Below are 26,250 nucleotides of genomic sequence, written 5' to 3'. Positions count from 1 at the left end.
TGATTTCCCACGTGATGGGATGTTACGTATTCAATAAAGCTTTAAAGAAAACTAAAAGAACTGAGTTTTTGGTTTGGTGGGAAGGACTTGAAGGTTTTAGGTTTTATTTTATTTTTAATTTTATTGTGGAAAATAAGAGGAGATGACTTCAATGAAAACGGTACATTGGTACTTACCCTGAAGGGACCTTCTCCTGGTAGGCGATGAGGGCATCTTGGATTGGGTGATTTCCAACCTATACTCAGGGAGGCAGGACTAAATGATGTCACTTCCTGTAGAGGCTGGAATCCATCTTAGATCCCCAGTATTCCGTTGACTCAGCAGTGAGAGAAAAAACTCTATTATCTTAAGAAGTAGAACAGGAAGTAACGAGAACAACATAATAACGAAGAATAACATTGAAAACAAACATCAAAACGTGAGGAACTCCAAGTATTTTATAACTAACTGCCCCGATCCATAGATCATAATAATAAACGAAGGAATGATTAATTTTGGAGACTGCATAGAAAGTGGGGAGGGCCAAGATGCCCTCATCGCCTACCAGGAGAAGGTCCCTTCAGGGTAAGTACCAATGTACCGTTCTCCTGGAGGCGATCTCGGGCATCTTGGATTGGAAGACCTCCCAGAGCAGTGTCCCGAAATGGGTGGGAATGTTAGTCTCCAAATATATGTTAGAAAACACTCTAGTTCCAAAAGCGGTTTCGTTAGCAGCCATGGAACGCAACCTGTAATGTCTGATAAAGGAGGATGAAGAGGACCAGGTGGCAGCCCTACACACATCCTCCAGAGGAACCTGTCGTCTGAATGTCGCGTTAGTTCGCGGCATTCAGAGTGGAATGAGCCGTGATGCCGCTAGGCACAGGTATGTGAGATGCTTTATATGCCTCGGTAATGCACATTCTGAGAGTGTAACTGAGTGCAGCCTTGGACATCTGAGCTCCCAGCTCAGGCAGGGTAGCGTCTATGCCTAGGGATTCAGTGCGTCTGATATTCTCTGTTCTGATGATAAATAAATGTCTTGAGCGCCCTACGGACATCTAAGGTGTGCCAAAGGATTTCTTTGGGATGTGAAGGACTTGGACAAAAGGTGGGGATGATCACCTCCTGCTTCATGTGGAACCTGGGAAGCTTAACTTTTGGAACAAAGGTGGGATCCAGCCTCATGACTACTCTGTCCTTGTGAAAGATGCAGAGCTGGGAGTTGGACGGATAGAGGCCTGCAACTCTGAAATTCTTCTGGCTGTAGTGATGGCAATCAGAAAGAGAAGTTTCATGCGAACCCATTTCAGATGCACGGAACGGATGGGCTCGAAGGGCGGTTTGGTGAGAGCTGAGAGCACGATGTTAAGTCTCCATGAAGGGAACCGATGGACTATCGGAGGTTGTTTTTGTGAGACCCCTTTGAGGAATCTAAGTATATCTGGGTGCCTGGACAATGGAAATCCATGAACCTTGGGCCAAACAGTCGTGAGCGCTGCCAGCTGTCTGCGAAGAGTAGCACTTCTAAGGCCCTTCTCGAATCCGACCTGGAGAAACTGTAAAACCTGAGGGACAGAAGGTCTCAGTGGGTCGATCCGGGCCTCTTGAGCCCAGGAGAGGAAGGTCCTCCACGAAGAGTTATAGATTCGAGAGGTTGATGGTCTGCGGGACGCGATGATTGTATTGATGACCTGGCCGGAATAACCTTTTTTGGTTAGGGCCTCCCGCTCAAGCGCCAAGCGGTCAGACAAAACCACTTGGGGTTGGGATGGACCATGGGTCCCTGAGAGAGCATGTCCATGGGCGTAGGCAGCCTCAGGGGCGCGGAAGTTGCCAATTGAAGGATTGAGGAGAACCATGGTCACCTGGGCCACCATGGTGCTACTAGAATTACGTCGGCTTTCTCTGACCAGACCTTCCTTATGAGCTTCGGGATGACTGGGGTAGGTGGATAGGCATAGAGGAGCTCCCTCGGCCACGGAGCCGTCAGTGCATCTACTGCTAGTGCTCGGGAATGAAAGTATCTGGTGAAAAATCGAGGAAGTTGTGCATTTTGAGCGGAGGCAAAGAGATCGACGGTGGGACAACCGAGGGTTTGAGTGATCAGTTGGAAGATCGTCGGATGGAGCTTCCACTCTGCTTCCGTCACCGATTGGCGGCTTAGCCAGTCCGCCTGAACGTTGAGATTCCCCTGTATGTGCTCTGCCGACAGCGATAGATGTTTCTCGGCCCATGTCAGTATCTCTACTGCCTGTAGATGAAGGCGAGGGGATCTGGACCCGCCCTGATTGTTTAGATGGGCCTTTGCCGCGATGTTGTCGGTTCGGACCAAAAGATGACAGCCCTGGATCTGAGGCTGGAAGGCCTGAAGCGCCAAGAGAATAGCTCGCAACTCTAAGAAGTTGATGGGCAGACGTGTTTGGGTCATCGTCCAGAGACCTTGTGCTATATTGTCCTCCAAGGATGCCCCCCATCCGCGAAGACTCGCGTCTGTGAACAACTGCATTCGATGAGGGTAGATGAAGACTTTCCCTTTGGAAAGGTTTTTCTGATGAGACCATCAGCGAAGACTGTAGCATAACTGATCTGTGATCTGGAATGACCTGTCTTCCTTCCTCATGATCCGGTATTGGTGAGGCTGGAGAAACTGTTGAACCTCCCCCACTGCAACATATCGATAACAGAGATGAAGAGACCCATCAGTCTGGCTAGCTGAAGAAGGGAAGCTCTCCTGGCTGGGAGGAAGACCGCTACCAACCTCTGGATCTTGAGAATTTTGGACGACGAAATGAAGAGACGATTGTGTACTGTGTCTATGGTCGCCCCGAGATGTTCCATTCGGGTGGCTGGAATCAGGGAACTCTTTTGCAAGTTGACTATAAACCCGTAGTGACGAAGGGTAGTCAGGACGACATCCAGGTCTCGAAGGGCTTGTGTTCTGGACCCGGACCGAATCAGGATGTCGTCCAAGTATGGGTGGATATGAAGACCTTGTTCCCGAAGAGCCATGATAGGTGCCAGAAGGAGCTTTGAGAACACTCTCGGGGCTGTGGCCAGCCCGAAGAGAGCCTTGTACTGGTAGTGTTCCGACTGTGGCGTGAACCTGAGGAAACGTCTGTGGAGTGGGTTGATAGGGACGTGAAGATATGCTTCGGTCAGGTCGAGAGATGTTAAGTAATCGCCTGGGCGAAGAGCCTCCACTATGGATCTCAAGGTTTCCATCTTGAAATGGCGTGGCGCCATGAATCTGTTCCACGTACCGCAAGTTCAGGATGGCACGCCAGTCGCCCGTTCTTTTGGGTACTGTAAAGAAATGTGAGTAAACACCGCAAGAACGCTCTGAGATGGGTACGGGTTCGATCGCCTGAATACTCAGTAGATGGAGAATGGCTTGCTGTGTTCTCTTTCGTTTGTCTAGATTGCATTGGGGGGGGGGGGGGGTAGGTCCGGAATTTGGATCTTGGAAAGGTTGAAAATTCTAGGAGATAGCCGTGTGTGACGACCTCCTTTGTCCAGCGGTCGATATGGTCGCCCACCCACCGGTGTTGAAAAAATTGCAGACGACCACCTACTGGAATGTGAGTGTAGTCAAGACCTGGGCGGTCGCTCAGGTTGGAAAGGTTTGCCACCTCTATTGGTTTGTCTAGAGTAGTTGGGACGAAAGGAGCTGCCAGAGAATCCTCTTCTACGAAAGGAGTAGTGTTGCTGTTGAGGTTGTTGAGAAAACCACTTTCTGCCATCTCTGGGAGTTCGTGCAAGTGTGCACTGAGTGCGAAATGAAGTGTAAGGTTTGTAGGTGGAGGAGCCCTGGTCTGGCCTTAACGTACCCTAGGCATAGATTTCTTGTTTCCCTTAGTCTCCACCAACACAGCGTCTAAATCTTTGCCAAAGAGCCTGGAACCATGATAATCGTAAGTAGACACCACCTGTTTTGAGTGGAAGTCTGCGGTCCAGGCTCTCAACCAGGCCTGTCTCCGAACCACTACTCCCAAGGCTAATGCGCGGGAGACTAACAGGAGAGAATCAAAGGTGGAATCCGCCCAGTACGAAACTGCTGTGAGTACTCTCTCTAAACCCTCTCTGAGGCCTTGGCGCCGGGAGGGATCATCGTGAAGAAGCTTCAGAAACCAAAGGATGGAGGCTCGGGCCATGGTGGAAGAAAAGGCTAGAGCCCAAATGGTAAGGGCAAGTCGTTCACGAATCCTTTTCAGGAAAACGTCCGCCCTGCGGTTTGGGGCACCCCTTAGGGAACCCTCCCCGTCCTTGGTGACTAATCCACCAGATTGGAGGGCAACCACAGGTGCATCAATTAGGGGAGTTTTAATGATGTTATGTATGTGTTCGGGCAGTATATATAGACTCTTGAGATGTGACGGGCAACTCTTACTAGCCTCCAGATTCACCCATTGCTTTTTTAAATTCTTTTCAAAGTACTCGGGTAGTGGAAAAGCTTCTGGGACATCCTCCGTCTGGGGAAAATTTTTGTGGCCCCTATAGGGACACCTTTAACTGTTCTCTTGGAGGATGGGAGACCCTCAGGGTCCTCAGCGTCTGCTGAATCCTGGAGTTCTAAAGTGGAAAAAGTTTTGACATAATCAAGGCTAAATCCTCCTTTCTAAAAAAATCTGATAAGTTTTTCTTTTGGTTCAGCGATGTCCTCCTCCCCTTCAGAGAAATGCTCTGAGGAATGTCCCACTTCCACCTCACTGAATTCCTCCTCCCCATATTCATTAAGGGGATCTCTATAAGTGGAGGTGGAGGGCTGGGGGGATGGTGGGGGAATTGGAAGAAGAGCTAGATGAACGTCTGCGTCTACCACCCCTCCTAGAACGGGACCTGCGTCTCCCTCTGCGTCTACTTTCTTTTTTCTTGTCATGGAGGGAGATCTCTTCCCTCATTGCAGCCCTGAACATACTCATTAGCCTCGAGCAGGCATGCTAGCCCAGGATGCAGGGTCTGAAAGGGTTGGAGCAGGTTCGCTGGGGACTTCCCTCCCCCCACCGGGCCCCTCTGATCTTGCCTGAGTCGCTAAGATCTATGAGGAGACTGCGGGAGGCCGTTTGATCATCCGCTGGCTCCTGGGTCCCGCTGACGCCTCCCCAGCGCCACCGCCGCTGGCGTGGCTAACACTTAAAAAATTGGGAGCGTGGGGGGGAGTGCGGAGCTACACCTTCCGCGGCCCGGACTGGGACGCTGGTGCTCCTGCGCCTTGGCATAGCCCGGGAGGGCTCTAGGCGCTGTTCTTGGCGGCAGGAGCTTTGTTCTTTCCGGCCTGCGCCATCTCCTCGCGGGGGCGAGAAGCCGCAGCCGCCGCCTTCGATGCGGCAGAAGAAGAAGTGGACGGAGCCTCAGCCGAGGACTCCTGACTGTTGCTCTTCTGATGCCCCCTTCGGGTTGCTGCCCGAGTGCCCTCTGCCGCGGTCTTGCCAAAAGACTCAGGCGGGGGTGAGAAGGAGCAAGCGTAGATTCCATGGGCGGCCATTTTAAGGCTGCCCTGCTAAAAGATGGGAAAAACTGACAGTTGGAAAAAACTGACAGGCTGATTCACAAACTGACAGGCTGATTCACAAGAGGACAGGAGCCGACAGAAACAGACACACAGAACACACGTGAGAATAGAAGTAAGCTGAGAGAAATAAGGTAGAAATAAGGTAGAAATAAGGTAGAGAAATACAAGTAGCTTGGAGCCCTCTCACAAGCACTGCGCTCCCTGCTAGGCAGGAAGTAATACTGGGGATCTAAGATGGATTCCAGCCTCTACAGGAAGTGACATCATTTAGTCCTGCCTCCCTGAGTATAGGTTGGAAATCACCCAATCCAAGATGCCCGAGATCGCCTCCAGGAGAAAGAGAGAAGTAAACAGGTTTAAGTGACCTGACACTGAAATCTGAAAATGTTCCAATTATTTTGCCTACTTCTTAATACTTTATCAGGAGGATTCAGTTTACACCAACTGATTGCAAACATTTTTGGTCAGTTTATTTCTTGAGAATTTTTGCTCAATCAATTTATTTTGCTCAATCAATTTTTGCTCAATCAATTTATTTACCCTGACAGGGGAGGGGCAGCCTATTAAATCCAATAAATAATAATGATAATAAAATACTTCATTATACCCAGTCTTTCTCCTCAACAGAGACTCAAAGAGGGTTACATTTTCATCCTGTCCTCTATTTTATCCTTGCAAAAAATCATCTGAGAATTTGTGACTGGCCCAACGTCACTCAGGAAGATTCCATGGTCGAGCGGGGATTCAAAGCTGTATTTCCCAGATACTAGTCTGATATTTGAACTACTATGTCATGCTTGGTTTTCCTTGGCATACACAGGTAAAGGTGGGGTTTTTTTCTTTCATTTTTTGAAATTAGTATTTTATGAGTGGGGACCTGCAAGAAATCCCTCCCCCCATCATAGCTGATTCCCATCCCCTATTTCTTACTCCTGGGAGGGCAAGATACTTGCAGAGGGAATCCCCCCACCCCCCACCCCCAATTGCCAAGCCTGGCAGGCCCCATCCCCCCCACCTCCACTTCTGCTGCTCAGCACAGGGTGGCTGCCAACATCTGTTGCTGCCAGCCTGGAGTGGCTACTCCCATCCTCCACCACTACCCATGAGGTCAGCTGCTGGCATCTGCCACTACTACAGCCAGCCCAGAGCAGTGGCTAACATCCTCCACCACTGCTGCTGGGACCAGGGTGCCTTCTGGTATCAGTCACTGCTGTAGCCTGCCCTGAGTTGCTATTGGAGTCCACCACAAGCGCTGAGCCCAGGGAGGCTGCCAGTATCCATCACCATAGCCAGCTCGGAGGAGCAGTCATTAGTGCCCTCCACCACCATGACCAACTCTCACTGGCTCCATTCCGCCCAGGTAAGGGCATTGTCTGCACTTGCACAGGCAACACTAATGCATTTTTACTGGATTTAACCCCTCCATATATTCTATTGCTAATTTCAGATTTTTCTGCAGACCTATGGGGTCCCTAAGTCTTAAAAAAAAAAAACCTGTTGGGAGTCAGTCTCCACAACTCAAGCGACAGAGCTGGGAATCAAACCCGGTTCCTCCAGATCAGAGTGCACCTGCTCTTAGCCACTACGCCACTGCTGCTCATAAGGCACATAAGGGCATAAGCAGTCTTCTTTGGACCTCCAGAGTAATGGGCTAGTTGTTGTGTGGAACAGTAGATGAACCACTGGTCTGATCCAGCAAACTCGACTTATGTCCAAGTATTAACTTGTTGCTAATAATAAAAAGGAACCCTATATGGGGTTTGTGTGGAACACAGTAGGAGAAATTAGAGTCTAATGGCTTGGGATCTGGGCCTGCTAAGTCAATTCCACATTCCCCATTGTATAATAAGGCACTGGTAAGGCCCATTTCATCACCACATGCTGCAGATGATATTAATTTATACTATACTTAAATATGTAAGTGAGGCCTGTAAGACAAAATGCTAAAGTTGGTTAAATGGTTGATTTGTTTCAAGCTAGAGAACAAAGTTATAATCCATCTAGCTACTCTAAGAACATTAACATACCAACTGGAATTTGATTACCGGTACATTACTTTCAATAACAATTATTAACAACACTTAAAGTTACAATAAGCACACAGAAACAACAAAACCTTTGTTGGTTTAAGAACATTCTGTTTTCTTGGATACTATAGTGTTCATGCCATACTTGATCATATATTCCAAGGCTCAAAGTAAACTCCACTTTCAGGCTTGCAGACTTATATTCAAATAGGCACTGAAATAGTATGACAGAACCAACTTTTTTTTAAAGCATAAAACAGGCAAGGATAGTGCTAAGGCAGAAACTGAATTTAGGGTTGGATCCAGGCAGCTCACTCTTTTACACCCAACTCTTTTCCATAGTACAGGTCCCAGGATTCATAGCATAGCCCTTTTCCCCAATAAAATGTATTCAGTAAAAAGAAAGCCATATACAAAGCTTTACAAGTTCTATAAACAAAGCATACAGAATACCATTAGACAGAATACCATTCCATTTATCAAACTTCCTTAACTTTTTATCATGCAACATACAGCACAGCTGTTTTCGGTGGCCAAAGAAGACTTCTCCTTCCTTTTTCACCAGCAGGAAAAAATGGTTAGATATAACCCTTAAGATTTTACTGTTTTGTTTTACTGTTTTGAATTTTTAAACACCAGGAAATTGGATCGCACTGAGATTCAGTGGCCGATTATCCATGGCTGGCTCTGCCCAACCCTTGGCCTGCTATGGCGAAAAAGTCATGCCAGAAGTGCTCTCACTTTCCATGGGGAAAGCGAGAAGCAAAAGCGGGGCAAGAGGAAGTACATCAGGACAAGAAATCTTGCCCCAACGAACTTCCTATCTTGATGCACTGCAGGGAGGAAGAGCATCAGAACAATATTTTTGGCCATAACGTGGTTCCACTCCCAACAAATGCCAGGGAAGAAGTGTGTCAGTACAAGATTTCGTGCCCTGATGTGCTTCAACTGCCAGTGCGTGGCAGCTGTCCTGTGAATAATCGGCCAATGTTAATTCAAGCTCAAATGGAATTTCTTATGCTATCTAACTGCACTGCAAAGTGTTTGTTTCTGGTAATAAAGCTGGACATGTAAGGGTCCTTTAATAAATTCTAGTGAAATTGGTGGAAATTATTTACACATGTTTCAATATGTATGCATTGGGTTGGATGCAGAAATTTATGGATTAAAGGTGACAGATGTTTCCCAAATTCTCCCCTCTCCCATGCAATCCTTTTTGACCCCTCTCAGTGGAATGGGATTTTTTGGTGAGATCCTGCTGCCTATTCTGGTCTTGGGCCTTCTCCCTGGCTTGCAGTTAATACTTCACGTATTGTAAGGATTTGGGCTAGAATAACAAAAACCTAAATCTGATATTTAAAAATAAGCTTCTTTAAAATGTCAAATTTCCACTTTCAAAGACAAAAAAGTTTCTAGTGCTTATGGCTGATGAATACCATGTACAGAGAGACCTTGAAAACCAAGGCAAAACTCCTTATGTACTTTCCATGAACCACTGCTAGCAAAAAAACCCTCCTCAACCTGTTATTGAGAAAACATTTCTGCTTCTGAGATCTGAAGGTTACCTGTCAGTTCTTTGCTTTTTGCTGGCATGCAAACTTCTGGAAATATTCTTTGGAGCCTTGAATAATCATCCTATTCTGTTTTGACAATAGGTCAAAAGGTATTAATAAAGTGCCTGGAAGTCTGAGTCAATATTCCTTGTTTTTACTGGCTTGTATTTGGTTCCTATTCTAGATTAAGTGTATCTACCTCTGGATAAAAGTCATCAGCCTTTCCTAGGAGCTTTCGGAAAGCTTCCTGAGAAAATACCAACTTTTATGGGTACAGTGGAACCTCGGTTTAAGACGACTTTGGATTTCGTCGGTTTCAGTTATTGTCGATTGTCGCCAGCCATTGTATTGGTTTTTGTCGGTCGCCTTGGATTTCGTTGGCGTGCTGACAAAATCTGAGGCAACTTTTGCGTAACTAAGCTGCGTTGTTTGCTTTGCACCTGCGCAAATAGCATAACTTTTCTGTGTTGTTTGCGTTGCGCCTGCGCAAACGGTTTTAGTTGGTTTCGGTTTTCATCTGGTGTTTCCAAACGGATCACCAATGAAAACCGAGGTTCCACTGTATCTAACTGGTTGCTCATTCCAGATCTTTTCCCCAAAAGGACTGACAGTCTAAGAACTGCCTGGTGCCTCTACTGACACTGCCTGAATCTGGCACACTTGTTAGGTGGGAAGAGCAGTAGTACAATCCTTTCAGTAAAGGAATGAGAAAAAAATCCTATTTTACTGTTCTGATAAATATAGGAAGCAATTTCTTGGCTACTGCCTATTCAATTTATCAGTGCTGGCCCTGCCCAGACGGAGCAAAGTGAGAAGAAAAATCACTCCTCCGTTATCTTCTTACAGGAAGTCATAATTGGACAAGTTGGTTTTACTACACTTGTTTCCCTAGTCCCAAAGGCAAGACCTTTCCAAACTGAATGGAATCCTGCCTGTTAAGGGGAGAATATCCTATTAAATGCAATTTCTTAATAGAAAGGTATCTTAAAGTTGTGTATTTGACAGGTAATTCATATTGGCATATCAGCTTCATAACAGATGAATTAAGCCTTATGTTTAAAACCACCAGGTTAGATCTAGAGGGTTTAGCAGCCTAGACTACAGCCACGTGAGTCACAGATGGAAGGTACATCAAGAAGGAAAGAAGAGAGCAAAATCACCGGTAGAAGGAGAGGGTAATTTTGATCCCTTCCCACTCCTCAGGGCAGTCCTGACCTGCATGCAGGGCCCAGGGTTTGAAGAAACTGTGGGAAGGGATATCTGCAACCCTCACATCCATGGATCGCTAACTTTTCTGTTCATGCAGGTCTCTTCTGGCAGTAGAAGAAGAAGAAGAAGAGTTGGATTGATATCCTCCCTTTCTCTCCTGTAGGGAGACTCAAAAGGGGCTTACAAACTCCTTTCCCTTCCCCCCTCACAACAAACACCCTGTGAGGTAGGTGGGGCTGAGAGAACGCAGAAGAACTGTGACTAGCCCAAGGTCACCCAGCTGGTGCGTGTTGGAAAGCACAGGCTAATCTGAATCCCCCAGATAAGCCTCCACAGCTCAAGCGGCAGATAAGCTTCCACAGCTCAAGCGGGGAATCAAACCCGGTTCCTCCAGATTAGAGTACACCTGCTCTTAAGCACTACGCCACTGATGCTCCTCATTTCTGCCTCATCCCCACCCACATCTCCCTAAAAGGCTGTTCCTGAGAGAACTCAACTCCGGGGGAACAGAGGCCTCTCAGGGACAGCATGAGAAGCAAACCAGGGTCTGTAGCAAGGAGTGAGAATTGGAAGAAATTACCCACCCTTCCATCAGTGGTGGTTTCAAAAGTCTGGTATCTGGTTAAACTCTCTCATTTAACAGAATCATGGCCCATTGAAGAGGCAGAAAACACCTTGCTTTTTGATATTAAACTAGTGGAATAGCTATTGATTTTTTAACTCTTCTTGGATGCACTTACTGTTATACCATTGTTGAAAGAATGTTATGTGATTTACTTAAAACAAAATAAAAATCAAATTGAAACAAAAATTTAGTCAGGTTCCCATTTCATGGATTTGTGATTGCACATACCAGCTAACATTTGCACATTCCCCCCCCCCCCTTCCATGGCTTTGCATAAACATAATTTGTCATGCCACTGAACTAGTCATAGTTCCCTCCAAACGAGGGATTGAAACACGCTATAAAGCATGGTTTTTATCCCTAGTTTGATGGCAAAGTATAATTAGCAATAACTAAAATTTACCTGATTTGGATGTTACAGAAATATCAATTATCTCAAACCATGGAAGGGTGGTGGAATGGATGAAAAGGAGCAAACAATCTTGCTCTATGTCACCCAAACTAAGCACAAGTTCATAAGATCAGTTAAAACAATTTCTCAACAGCCCAGGGAGAAAGGGGACACAGAAACATAGAAATCTGAGGTGGCACAAGAAAATAAACTCTGTGCCATTTACAACATAAAACTATACCCTTGCAAATCTACACACACCATGAGATATTTCCCGGTCTAATGATAAGTGTATTATCCAAGTTAAAAATTCAATTTCAAATTGATGCAAACAATCACCATTTTATAAGGAATCAACTATTACATTACCTTTGGTTTTTTGTTCAGCAGCCTGAAAAATAAAAAACAAATAGTGGTTAGTAGCATGATTTTTTAAACAAGGATAATCATTGAGCGAAACCTGCAGCCCTGACAATGAACCACATCTTGCTTATACACTGTGGTGGTACAGATCCTGCAAAATCACAGGAAGGCACTGATGGTCACACGGGAAGCAATCGTTTCAAAAGATCCTGCCTCCTGATAACAGAGCACAGGAAACCCATCAAAAACTTCCTACATCCCCAGGAGAAATACCAGACTATTGACCAAAAAAAATCTGAACAGGACTTGAGATCAGGGCATGGTTCATGAGTGAGTCCCTTCATTATTGGAAATGGAAGAAATTTAAATGTGTTCATGTTACCTATTCTATTCTGGCCCACACATTTTACTACAGCAGAGCAGTGCAGTAGTTAAGAGCAGGTGTACTCTAATCTGGAGGAACCGGGTTTGATTCCCCGCTCTGCCGCCTGAGCTGTGGAGGCTTATCTGGGGGATTCAGTTTAGCCTGTACACTCCAACGCACACCAGCTGGGTGACCTTGGGCTAGTCACAGCTTTTCGAAGCTCTCTCAGCTCCACCCACCTCACAGGGTGTTTGTTGTGAGGGGGGAAGGGAAAGGAGATTGTAAGCCCCTTTGAGTCTCCTATAGGAGAGAAAGCGGGGATATAAATCCAACTCTTCTTCTTCTCATTCATGAATGAAAGTACCAGATATCAGTAACTGTTTTGCTTTTCTATTTAATTATCCTGTTTAAGTTTGCCAAGTACTGATGTTTAGGGGTCTCCTGAAACTTTAGGGTTACATAGAAAAAAGAATTATTCTAGGGCTGCTTCTCCTGCCACACCAGCATTTGGAAGAAATCTGAGCCAAGCAGTAGAAGACAAAAATTTCCCATCCGTGCTACCTTTTATTCAGAAACCATCCCTAGATCCAAACTGGCAACCTAATAAAAACATCAAGAAAACAATCATTCATAGTTGTCCATTCTGAACCAAGAAGCATTTCTAAAGTCAGATTACAGTTAGTTGCACTGATGTGTCAAACAAATGTGCTATAAGATTAACAATCAGGGATTCCTGAACTTTCAGATGGAAGGAATAATTTTCTTCCAACAAAGCAGAGCACTTAAGAACCTTTCTTTGAAAACTAAAAAACCCAGAAAATTATGTAAGCCCAGGCAAACACATTTGAGCCTGCTATAATAATCAACCATAAGCTTTATGGAAATGGAAGATAAACATTTTGAAATAAAATGCATAGAAGGTTGAGGATTTTTTTGGCTGACTGAATAGCCCAGTTTGCCACAAGTTTGTCAGGGCCTGAAAGCTAAGCAGGGTGCGCCATGAATCAGTACTTGGAAAGCAGACCCCAAGGAAGATGGGGTTGCTACATGGAAGAAGGCAACACCAAACCACTTCTGGTCATTTCATGCCTGGAGACTTGTGGAAGAGGTTTCCATGAATCAGTTGCAACTCGATGGCATGTTCTTCTTTATTGGTTGAAAAGGAAGGTTGGCTAATAAAATTTAAATTTATCAGTTGTACACAGAATTTTAAGAAATATTCCTGGCTTCATGTCTTTTCAGGCCAATTGGCCATGCTGGCAGGGGCTGATGGGAATTGTAGTCCATAACATCTGGAGTGCCAAAGGTTCACCGCCAGCTATAATTTTAGGTTGCAACCCACAAATGAGCCTATAGCACAAAAAAACTTGCTTGAGCCCACTGATTTGCTGACCATACTGTTAGTGATAAATTATGGGAAGAAAAGGATAACATTAAATTTGTACATGCTGATATCTTTTCCATACATTGAAGAATCTATAGGATTATTTACTACACCAAATCAAAATAGTTCCTAAAATTCACAATAGTTGTTATTCAAAATATTAATCCTGTAACCAGAGTAATCTAGACATACCTTTTTCTGAGCACCTTCCTTCTTTTTCTTTTCTTCCTGCTTTTTCTTTTTCTTTTCTTCCATCAAATGTTCCTCTTCTTGTGTTTGTTCTTTCTCCCTGTTCAAAAATTAAGATTAGGAATTGTTTCAGATAACTCTGTATATCAAAATACTTTAAATATAATTAGCATTAAAATATGCAACTTAGCATTAATATAATCAACAGTATTAGACAGAAATACTATTTCGGTTTTATTTAGTATCTCTGTAAAATGCACTCCAAACATTCAAAATAATATGAAAGGTGCTTCTTGGGTATAATATAGATCATTTGTTTGCTCCACACAAGCTATAATTAAACCATTAAGACTTCAGTGACTAACAAAATTGTATTCCAGCACAAGCTTCCATGGACTAGAGCCCACTTCAGACACAATGAATGGATCCGCAGTATGTTGTCAAATAGGTAGAGAGTATGAAACAAACATACAAAAAACCCAGCAAAGTGATGGGGACTAGGAAATGCACGAAGCGAAGGGTAAAATGTAATTATGTAAATTTCTCATAAAATGTAGGGATCATTTACTAACTATGCTTAGCTAGTTTTCTGCTGTAAAGGGGTAGGGACTCCTGGATTCTGTTAAGGTACTTAAAACCTATAGTGTGTAAGAAATTCCAAGTACAAGTTCAAGCTGGGAGTGGTGGTGATTCTTAATGAAATCCAGTGTACAGTTTAATGCCAGTCTCTCCACCTGATGTTCTTCTGTTAAATAGCGACTTTCAGGTCAGCCACACAAGGTGGCATTCTACCTTACCATGGCATAGGCTTATTTTAGTTCCTGGTGAGTGACACTGTGGTTGGGAGGAGACTGGGGTGGGTACAGATCAAGGAGGGCACACCTTCCCTGGCCTGTCCCTGTGCCCAGTCTTTCTCCAGCTGCCACTCACAAGAAAGTAAGTTAAGCTTAATTTTAAAGCCACCATAGGCTTTTGCAATGGCAGCAGAGGTGGCAGTGGGGGGGGTCTCCACCACCGCCAAAAAAAAGCCTGTATCGCTTTAAAATTAAGCTTAACTTACTTCCAGATGAGAGTTGGTCAAAGACAGACTGAGGACAGGAAGAAGGCTAGGGAAGGAGCACCCTCCCTGGCCTGTTTCTGCCCCCATTCTCCTCCAGGCAATGGCACTGCTCACCAGCAACTAAAGGAAGCTTAATTTTAAAGCAACACCAGTTTTTATGGGGCCGCAGAGGAACATGGGCGATGCGTCCCCCCTTGCTTCCCTGCTGGTGCCCCTAAAGATCTCTTCCCCCTTTTGAACTGCCTCCCTTTCTTTCCCTCTTCCCCTTCTCATCCTTCCTCTCTTCCATTCTTCCTACAAAGTCTGCCTTTCCCTTCCATCCATCCTTCCTTCCCACAGTGTATGTGTGAATCTGTTCGTTCGTTCCTTCCTTCTAACAGGAGCAGCAGTGGCGTAGGAGGTTAAGAGCTCGTGTATCTAATCTGGAGGAACTGGGTTTGATTCTCTGCTCTGCCGCCTGAGCTGTGGAGGCTTAACTGGGGAATGCAGATTAGCCTGTGCACTCCCACACACGCCAGCTGGGTGACCTTGGCCTAGTCACAGCTTTTCGGAGTCTCTCAGCCCCACCTACCTCACAGGGTGTTTGTTGTGAGGGGGGAAGGGCAAGGAGACTGTAAGCCCCTTTGAGTCTCCTACAGGAGAGAAAGGGGGGATATAAATCCAAACTCCTCCTCCTCCTCCTCCTCTTCTTCTCCTTCTTTTCCTTCTCCTCACACAACTAGGGGAGCTTGGTGACCCTCCCCCCTAATCCACTGCTCTACTGTAACACAGAGCACACGGGGGGGGGGGGGGGGGGCGCAATTTCAGTGCTTGACCCTGTACCTTAGGCTTTAACCTAAGCAGATTTCTTCTAACTTAACTGGGTCATCAGTTGGCGGAAGGCTTCAAACTTTGCTTTGCGCAGTAGTAGGATACAGGCTCAACTGGTTCAGGCAATGCTATACCTGCAGCTTATGAATGGAACACTTTGGGAAATTACAGAGGAATGGACAAATATGGCCTTATTTGAAATGACAACAATCCTTGTTTGAAATTTAATGCAATTCACAAAATCAACATAACTCCAAGAAATATTTAAAAAACTGCATGGAAAATTATACATCAACAACATGAATAAAATAACAGCCAATATTCAGTGATGCTTATGCTAAAGGGATATGGAAAGCAAACTCTGATTCACTGCAAAATCACTAATATTTCATTAAAATTAGACTGATGTCCTCCCCAAAGGGTACGTTGGAAATTTTCTTCTGAAAAATAATACACATACCTTCTACAGTTTCTCATTTGAAGTCAATATATTTACAAAAAGAAGTTTCAAGAGATTAAATGGCATTAGGTAAGAAAAAGACGAAACTACAATCAAAATATATTTTCAGACAGGATTCAGAAAAGTTAAACATAGGAAGGCCACTCCATTGCCTATAACAATTTATGTTTGGATTTAATTTAAGTCTCAAAATGTTGGCTCAACTGGGCTATGGATCAAGCTAAATGTGTTAAGTATTCCAAAAAGTCATGTATTTTTTAAAGTATTTGTTCATGCTATTTTTAAACAGAACCAGTTGCAGCTCACTTCCCTGATTCTTTTCCAACTGTTAATAATAGCAACTTCTCTCAGGGGTACTGTGCTACCATTTGTAAACTGCCAAATCTGAGAAAGGAGGTATGTCACTCTTCTGCCATATTTTCACCCAATGTCAGATATCTAGGGTACAAAATCCTGACCTGTTGTGATAGCTGGAGAAACTTTTGACCTTGCACCACAGCTCTGTGCAAGCAAGATCAATGAACCGTGAATTATGGTGTTACACAGCCAGCAGCTATAACAACTCTGCTAGCAATAAGCCTTTCTTAAAGGGGAAATTGGTTCAAGACTCAATTATCTGTCTATTTTCAACAGTAACCTCAGCATGATATCTTTAAAAGGGGAGCATATGGACAGCGTACAGAGAGTACAGAGAGTCATTCACAATTTTGGAAAGATACATATTAGCTAATCACCTTTTTTTTTTTTGCTGTCAAGTCACAGCTAACTGCAACTCCACACAGTTTTCAAGGCAAGAGACATTTAGAGATGCCTGCCTCCAATTCATGATAATCCTTGTGATCTTCCATCCAAATACTATGCAAGACTCACCCTGCTTAGCTTCCAAGATGTGATGAGACTGGACTAGCCAATGTAGGCTAGGACATTAACTTAGCCAAATTCAGTCAAATTAAATAGGCTAATCATCACAGCCAAATTTAAAACACCCACACTATATGGCTGGGGCCATTTTTCCAGAGACTTGCTTAAGGTAGCTAAGTAAATACAATAAAATCTTAAGACCAACACCTCTTATAGAAAACAAGACAGCAACCTAAAATTGTATACATAATGTAACCTCTAGGCTAGAAGGCAGCTTAAAATGATGGAACCCTTTATTTAAAAACATGGCCTGGGTAAATGTTTTTTTTAATATATAGCCCATAGTTAATATGTTACTTTAAAGTAGTTTTGAGTTTTGCTTTGCAAAAGAAAAGAGGGATAGGAATATTTCTATACATACAAATACATTTTAACAGTTGCACATTTTTGTTGCATAGTTGTATCAGTCCACTTTCCCTCACATCAACAGAGACTTTTGCTTTCCTTTTCCTATAATGCTGCTCTCATTGACCAATAGCAGCATTATCGCCCATTTTAGTAATCTCCTTCCTATTATTGATATGCATTTCCTCCTCTGTGGGTGCCTTTGGGGCTCACTGACTGAAAGCCAGTGTGGCACAATGGTTAAGAGCAGCTTATGCTAGAGAACCAAATTTGATTCCCTACTCCTTCACATGGGCAGCGCACTCTAATCTGGAGAATCAGGTTCAATCACTCCTCCACATGAAGCTTGCTGGGTGACAGTTCTCTCAAAATTCTCTCAGCCTCCCTTACCTCACATACACATACCTGTGTATGTGGGGGGGGGGGGGGGGAGCAACTGTAAGTCACTTTGAGACTTCTTACAGTAAAAAAAAGAGGGGTATCAAAATCAACTTTCCTTCTTGAGACTGTTAGCAGTTACCATAATCCCATTTTTACCCAGACAGGGATTTGTCCACAACAGGATTCACAATGAATCCACAATCCATAGATGATGCATTAGCAATTCAGAATAAAACATCAGATTGAACAAGGCCTGCAACATGGATAGGACCAGATATAGATCAGTGCACTAATTATCAAATGTTCAATGAACACTGAACTAAATGACCAGACTGCCTATCAGTCACTCTTGAATTATCAACTCGGGCACTTTCTAATCATTAGTGACAACCAGATACCCCTCAATTGGCTTTTGATACTTTTTAAAGCCTCCCATAATTGCAAAAACCCACCAACAGGGATTCCTAATGTCTAAACTGTGATGTCCTGCTGATACAGTCATGAACAGGTTCAGTGGGTGCCACCTTCTTTTTGGTATGTTTCGGTTCCAGAAAGAATGAGACAAAGTTCTTGATAATAATTAGGCAAGAACACTGGGTCTGTTTTCAAGAACTCCTTGTCCTTAAGGAATAACATATACCAGACTTCCCTGGCTGGCGTTACAGTTACAAGTAACACCACACCCTGGGTGTGAGCATTTTCCAATGGAACTTCAAAGAGAAGTTCAAATGATGGCAGTATCAATGCCTGTTAGACTACGTGTAATCGCCAAGACAAAAAAATGGTGATTAACTAGTTGTTCTATCAGATGCTCTATGAAGAAAATAACACAACAACTCAATAGCATTTAATGAAGTTGATGGGCAACAGATTCAGGTTAAGCAAAAGAAAAACTGATTCTTCACCCAATTACTAATTAAATTGTGGAATTCACTGCCAGTGGATACAGCGGTCATGGAATCAGAGGCTGTTTCTGCAAGGTCAGCAGAGCAGGGGTGCATCGGCATAGTTTATGCCGATGCACCACCCAGGACCATTCGCATGGACAGTCCCGCTGGCTGCGCAGCCGGTGGCGCAGCCTTCGCACAGGCTGCGCCACTCCCAAATGGCCCTTACCTTCTGCTGCCTTCCATTGCATTGTGGAGGCCAGGGGACATGCCCCCATGGCCAGAGCGATGGCTCTGGGGTCGGACACCAGGAGGTGTATCCCCTGGCCTCCACAAAGTGATGGAAGGCAGCAGAAGGTAAGAGCTGTTTGGGAGTGGTGCAGTCTGTGCGAAGGGTTCACTTGGCACTGAATGGAAACCTGCGTTTTCAAAAAACCTCGCTCCCTGAGCGAGGTTTAAAAACACTGTTTCGGGGGGGCAAGAGCACCACTGAATCAATTTGGCAGCAGCCCCTGTGCAAAGGTTCACCCCTCAAAACAGTGTTTTACTGGGCCGAAATTGTTGATTTCGGCCCGTGCAGAAACAACCATAGAGTTGGAAGAGACCTCAAGGGCCATCAACCCTTTGCAATGCAGGAACACACAATCAAAGCACTCTGACAGATGGCCATCCAGTCTCTCTTTAAAAATCTCCAAAGGAGACTCCACCACACTCTAAAGTAGTGCATTCCATTGCCAAACAGCCCTTACTGTCAGGAAGTTTTTCCTGATGTTTAGGTGGAATCTCTTTTTCTTCACCTTGAACCCATTACTCCTGGTCCTAGTCTCTGGAGCAGCAGAAAACAAGATTGCTCCCTCACCAACATGACATCCCTTCGAATATCTAATCATGGCTATCATTTCCCCTCTTAACCTTCTCTTCACTAAACTAAACTTACCCAGCTCCCTAAGTCTCTCCTCGTAGGGCATGGATTCCAGACCTCTTACCATTTTGGAAGAAAAATGAGGCCAGGTTAGGGATGTTTAGTACTTGGAGAAGTAAAACAGGAAAATTCAGAAAAGAACTTTTCCCCCATTAATTTTTCCTCAAATTTTCTAATAGAAAAGTTGGAAATTGGATGAGCACTAAGAAAAACTCCAGTGACATTTTCTCTTTGAGTGAAAGGCTTCTTATGGCAATATTTCACACTGAAAATGTATTGAATGAAAATGTCTGCGGACTTTTACAACAGGAAAATGAGGAACCATTAAAAAAACCCTCCTAGGAAATATTTTCTCATTTTTAAAGAAGTTGAGAAAAACCTTGTCTTCAAAAGCATCCCACTAATTCCAAATGTACAGAATGAAAACATCTGTGGCTTATAAAGCACTGGCGTAATGCCCATTGGGCAAGGTGGGCAGCTGCCCAGGGCATCACCTTGTGGGGGGCATCAAAATGCTGGGTTCGTTTTGGGGTATTTTAGTAGTTTTCCATTTTTGGCCTGCAGGGGGCGCAGCTTTTAGGCTAGTGGCACCAAATTTTCAGCGTATCATCAGGAGACTGTCCTTATGCTACCCCCCAGGTTTGGTGAGGTTTGGTTCAGGGAATCCAAAGTTATGGACTCCCAAAGGAGGTGCCCCTATCCCCCATTGTTTCCAATGGGAGCTAATAGGAGATGGGGGCTACAGTTTTGAGGGTCCATAACTTTGGCCCCCCTGAACCAAACTGCACCAAACCTGGAGGGTATCATTAGGGCAGTCTCCTGATGAGACCCTGAAAGCTTTGAGACTGTGCCTTCAGAAATTTCCCCCCCAGCCTGCAACCTCCATTGACAGCAATGCAGAAAACTCAATGCAGAACAAAGATGCTTGGGCAAATTTCGGGATGTTCTTGCAGGGAGGGCATTCTTGGACGTATCAGCACCAAAATTTCAGGGTATCACCTGGAGACTGTCATGATGTGCTCTTTAACTTATTCATAAATGACCTGGAAGTAGGGGTGGGTAGTGTGGTGGCCAAGTTTGCAGATGATACCAAATTATGTAGGGTGGTAAGAACCACAAAGGATTGCGAAGAGCTCCAAGCGGACCTTGATAAATTAGGTGAGTGGGCTAAGAAATGGCAAATGCAGTTCAATGTAGCGAAATGTAAAGTGATGCACACAGGGGCAAAAAATCCAAACTTCACATACACGCTACAGGGGTCAGTGCTATCAGTCACAGACCAGGAAAGGGATTTGGGCGTCTTAGTTGATAGTTCCATGGGAATGTCAACTCAATGCATGGCAGCGGTGAAAAAGGCAAACTCTATGCTGGGGATAATTAGGAAAGGAATTGAGAATAAAACTGCAAAGATTGTCATGCCCTTATATAAAGCCGTGGTGCGACCAAGCACTTGGAGTACTGTGTTCAGTTCTGGTCGCCACATCTCAAAAAGGATATCGAAGAGATAGAAAAAGTGCAGAGAAGGGCAACGAGGATGATTGAAGGATTGGAGCACCTTCCTTATGAGGAGAGGCTGCAGCGTTTGGGACTCTTTAGTTTGGAGAGGAGACGTCTGAGGGGGGATATGATTGAAGTCTATAAAATTATGCATGGGGTAGAAAATGTTGACAGAGAGAAATTTTTCTCTCTTTCTCACAATACTAGAACCAGGGGGCATTCATTGAAAATGCTGGGGGAAGAATTAGGACTAATAAAAGGAAACACTTCTTCACGCAACATGTGATTGGTGTTTGGAATATGCTGCCACAGGAGGTGGTGATGGCCACTAACCTGGATAGCTTTAAAAAGGGCTTGGACAGATTTATGGAGGAGAAGTCAATCTATGGCTACCAATCTTGATCCTCCTTGATCTCAGATTGCTAATGCCTTAGCAGACCAGGTGCTCAGGAGCAGCAGCAGCAGAAGGCCATTGCTTTCACATCCTGCATGTGAGCTCCCAAAGGCACCTGGTGGGCCACTGCGAGTAGCAGAATGCTGGACTAGATGGACTCTGGTCTGATCCAGCAGGCTAGTTCTTATGTTCTTATGTTCTTATGATGGCAACCCCAAGGTTTGGTGCAGTTTGGTTCAGGGGGTCCGAAGTTATGGACCCTCAAAAGGGTAGCCCCTATCTTCTTAGCAAAGAATGTGGGATGGGGTACCCCATTTGAGGGTCCATAACTTTGGACCCCCTACACCAAACTGCACCAAACTTGGGGGGTCCCATTAGAATAGTTTCCAGATGATACCCTGAAATTTTGGTGCTGATACATCCAAAAATGCGCCCCCTTCAGGAACATCCTAGAAATTTGCCCAAGAATCTTTGTTCTGCATTGAGTTTTCTGTATTGCTGTCAATGGGGGTTGCAGGCTGGGGGGCACATTTCTGAAGGCACAGTCTCAAAACTTTCAGGGCCTCATCAGGAGACTGCCCTGATGATACCCCCCAGGTTTGGTGCAGTTTGGTTCAGGGGGGGCCAAAGTTATGGACCCTCAAAACTGTAGCCCCCATCTCCTATTAGCTCCCATTGAAAACAATGGGAGATGGGGCACCCCCTTTGGGAGTCCATAACTTTGGACCCCCTGAACCAAACCTCACCAAACTTGGGGGGTAGCATAAGGACAGTCTCCTGATGATATGCTGAAATTTAGGTGCTGATATGTCTAAAAATGCACCCCCTGCAAGCACCAATGTCCTGGTGCAAAAAAAATTGGTCGTGGTGGAGTGGCCGCCCATGGGGGGGGGGGGGGGCATCCAACTCAGGTTTTGCCCAGGGCTACAGTTTGCCCAGGGCTGCCTCGTTACACCCCTGTTATAAAGTATGATTTATTCTGATGTCTGTACAACATTTGTTAACATATATATCCAGAAGAAATGTAACGTTTAGTCTTGACTCTCAGACTCAGGGTCTGTTCCCATCAGCCCCTACCAGCATGGCCAATTGGCCATGCTGACAGAGGCTGATGGGAATTGTAGTTCCTGAACATCTGGAGAGCCGCAGGTTCCCTACCCCTGCCTTAGTCAGACCTAACTGTTGAAACCAGAAGAACAGGCCTAGTTCTGTATTTTCAAGAGATAAAAGCTGTTGGTGTTCAAATTTTCTGTGGTGCCATCGCTCTTTTGAAACATCTATACAATGATGCATCTAATTCTGGCAAGTATTTTTTTAGCAAAGTGACCAATACTTTTACAGTCCATCAATAAACTATGGTTAATTATTCTGTCAGGGTAGATTTTTAAAACATTAAATGCATGGGACTTCCAAGAGTCCAAATGAAATTTGAACTTGATACAACACATTAGAGCCAAGCCTACAGTAGCTCAAACTAAGTCCACAATGACCATCTATCAAAAACTGAATATAAAGATTGATCTATGCAGGGAATATCTGGTTTTTTATATCAAATATCTGGTTTTTGACATTATAAATCTAGCACAATTGCTTATGAAGTATATAATGGGTTTGGGACTACAGACTATCCTACCTTTCACTAAGACCGTCCACTAAATAACAGGGGTTTTATAATCAAGTTCAGGAGGGGGACGGGGTCTCATCTAAATCAATCTGCATTTCAGAAACAATCAAAATATCCCCAAAATGCAGGGTGACAGACAAGCTACAATACTTCTGAAGAGATGGAATCTGAGAAGGAATGCAGGGAACCATCCTTAACCTCATCTATATACTGTTGAAATGCTCTGAAGAGTCCCAAACACAATATGATGTCACAAACAAGATTAACTTTTCGTAAGTATGGAAGGCATGAACTCTTGACAGCCAGTGGTTTGGGCATATTAGCTAAAATGTATAGGTTTCACATTATGAGTAAAAGACTAGTTAATTATCTAGAAAAAAACAAAAATAAACCTCATCTTATGGAAGCATACTATTCTTCCCGGTCATTATCAGATTTGTTTTCTGGAAAGATCTGAGCATTTATTTTAAAAGTGAGTAATTACTACCCATCAGTAGGAGAAAAAACAAAACAAAAAATTGATAACTACAAGTGCATTTCCTACACAGAGAGAATAGTCAGTGCAAGAAGTACATGGTCCAATGTTTTTAGAGAAATAAACCCATGTTTATTGTGTTGGACAGACAGAAAAAAATCCTTAACACCTAGTTCTCAGATTTACCATTAATGTAAGCAAGTCCATTGAGAGTTGTTCATGAGGTTCTTTTAATGACTGTAAAGAAGTTTCTACAAGCAGAAACAGAAAGACAGAAAATATCAGAATGGAACAGACAGAAGCACAACAGAAGCCTCTGAAATTGGTAATTTAGGAATTACTTTACTCTCACATGAGCCCAAAGAAAAACCTAGTATTCCTCTAATTAAAGTCTGGTTGAATTTTTAATATTTAATACCTGATATTTCAAGTTAATAACTGGAAGACAATTTTGGTCAAAGATGTCTGGCTAGGACAGATGACAACCATGAGCCATTCTTGAATGAGAATGTCCCAAAACAAGAGGTGATCAAAGCAAGGATCACAAACAATTATTTAAAGCTACACTTCACTACTACAAAGGAAAACAATGCAATAGACTGGAAGTCCCTTCAGCTCTCAAATACTGTGTATATAGAGAAGGATCTCTGTGATTTCCTCTTCCAACTACAGCTCCTTGCACTGCACATCTACAGATGTTCCTCACACACACTTTGGGAAGGAAATTTCACAGGGCTCCCCTGGCAGGTTAAATTGGCTTGGTTTAAACTTATTGTAATATTGATTTCCATTATGTGAAATGTACACTTCATTAGGCATTCTTTGCATAGAAACCTGAGGAGACCTACCATTTGGGAGCAACTTCTTTGTTTTAGAGAAATGAACGGTCCCTTCACTTGACTGATGGGAACTGCATGCTCTAGAAGTTCAGTCCTAGCCCTTTCTCTTCTTACCCAATCCTCTACTATGCAGTCTTTCCCCACTGCTTACCACATCTCACCATACTCAAGCTCCATTTCCCCATACTCCTGCACCTCATATTACCTTTCTCAGTTGCTCCCTTCCACAGCTGTTAAGCTGCCATGAAATAAAAGGTTAAGGAAATCAGGGCTTTGAATACAGGCTTTCCCCCATCCTATGTGTCAGTTCTCAACTACTATTTTCCATTCTGGCAGTGCAGATATGTATAAGAGCTGGCCCATAAAGTTTGACAAGCGGAGAGAAACAGCGTAGTCTGACTCTCTCTATTCCTCCAGTGTCATTGCACTGACCCACACCTTCTCAAAGACAGTGATGAGCAAAGGGCAGAACAGGTCTGCTATGCCAAATCTGCTCTTATTTCCCCTATCAATATATGGCTGACAAGCACTGAAAAGGCTTCCAACCCACCCAGCAGATCAGAAAGAGGAAATTCTCAATAATGCCTTAGTACCTTTGTCCATATCCTTAACTTTGTTTCTGGGTTTGCGAGGGTTGGAGGGTATGTGCATGACAGCAAGCATATTAATTCCTTGGTAATTCTGAGGTGTCTGCTGGAGAAAAGGTGGCAAAAATGCTCTCTTATGGTCATTGTCAGTGACAATGGCTCCTATTGAATCATTATGGTACTGTCCTTACTGCATTTTTTAGTTATAATTCACCTCATGTCTCAGCTAACAAGACTAACTATAAATGAACTCAACAGACAGTATAACATCTCGCATTCCTCTATAGGAATAACTGACAGACACTCACTTACCGTGTTTCCCCGAAAATAAGACAGTGTCTTATATTAATTTTTGCTCCCAAAAGATGCGCTATGTCTTATTTTCAGGGGATGTCTTATTTTTCTGTGTTCTGTTCATTGGGCATGCTTCCAAACAAAAACTTTGTTACGTCTTACTTTTGGGGGATGCCTTATATTTCGCACTTCAGCAAAATCTCTACTACGTCTTATTTTCAGGGGATGTCTTATATTCAGGGAAACAGGGTATATGGACTGACAAAAAAGCTTGCACTTGCTTTCGGAATGCGAACTTGTGATTGTCCTATGATTATGTCAGTTTATAGAATGTGAAGTAGGTATTCCTTACACCGCTCCCTCTAGCAGTGTTCTAGATTGCATCCTCCCCACCCCCTCTATTTTTTTACTGTAGCCCAGACAACTCAATGGGGGTTCTAGGAGACCCAAGCCAATCTGCATAGTCCTGCTGTGGGTTCTGTTTCTTGTCAGGCTGGGGCATTTATAGATTGACTGATCATGAGTACCCAGGATGCAGTGATACACACTTTCACTTTGGGGGGGGAGGGATATTTATTGCTTTGGTCATACTTTTATTGTATTTTTAATCTTACTTTTAAGCCAAAAATTGGCTTCCAACATTTAAACCAATACAGGTATTAAATATTAGTTTCAAGGTATTCATCAAAGTTCAGGCATGGTAAAAGAGTGCCCCTTTTGCTGCCTTTCTCACCTCTGTTTTTGCAAAGTATAACTGGTGATGGGGGTGGGGTGCTACAAGTTCAATCTGGAATGTTGTAAAGTTGCTTCCTCTTCTCTTTTCCCGTAATTTGGGCCAATGATAATGCTGCCTGAGTAACATTCATTCAGTTAGCAGTTCTGAGACCTGTAAGTCTTACAGGTTCTTTGATGATTGTCTTCCAGCCTCCTGTTTAAATTTATATTGCACGCATATTTTTGACACGCTCCTTTGTTATTCTGACCTATTACGCTTCTTCATCCTTGTTTCTGTCAGCACTGCAAAGCATCTCATAACAGCTTCCTTTAAGCACAAAGAAGTCATGGAAATACTCTGCAGTTTCTTTTATGTCTCAATACCTCCCAATCAGCAATGGACCCAGTGCCTATTTGATCAAGAAATATTTGCTGTATTTTGCA

At 43.9% G+C, this 26,250-nt stretch overlaps 1 protein-coding gene across 6 annotated transcripts in view; it reads right to left on the bottom strand.

Moving 5' to 3' along the window:
• The window catches only part of TNRC6C (trinucleotide repeat containing adaptor 6C), a 160,455-nt gene that overhangs the window by 116,440 nt on the left and 17,765 nt on the right, over positions 1-26,250 (bottom strand). For 4 of the 6 annotated variants that reach the window (XM_048490119.1, XM_048490113.1, XM_048490117.1 and 1 more), the window contains exons 2-3: positions 13,600-13,696; positions 11,666-11,687 (exon numbers count right to left, since the gene is read on the bottom strand). In XM_048490119.1, coding sequence (XP_048346076.1) covers positions 11,666-11,687; positions 13,600-13,662 — 85 coding nt within the window. In that variant the 5' untranslated portion in view covers positions 13,663-13,696. Of the gene's footprint in view, positions 1-11,665; positions 11,688-13,599; positions 13,697-23,558; positions 23,624-24,804; positions 25,162-26,250 lie in introns of those variants that run through there. The other 2 variants (XM_048490114.1, XM_048490115.1) reach the window with 2 other exon arrangements.

The sequence above is a fragment of the Sphaerodactylus townsendi genome, linkage group LG03, assembly GCF_021028975.2.
Source record: "Sphaerodactylus townsendi isolate TG3544 linkage group LG03, MPM_Stown_v2.3, whole genome shotgun sequence".
NCBI lineage: Eukaryota > Metazoa > Chordata > Lepidosauria > Squamata > Sphaerodactylidae > Sphaerodactylus > Sphaerodactylus townsendi.
This window is presented reverse-complemented; position numbering and strand designations above follow the sequence as displayed.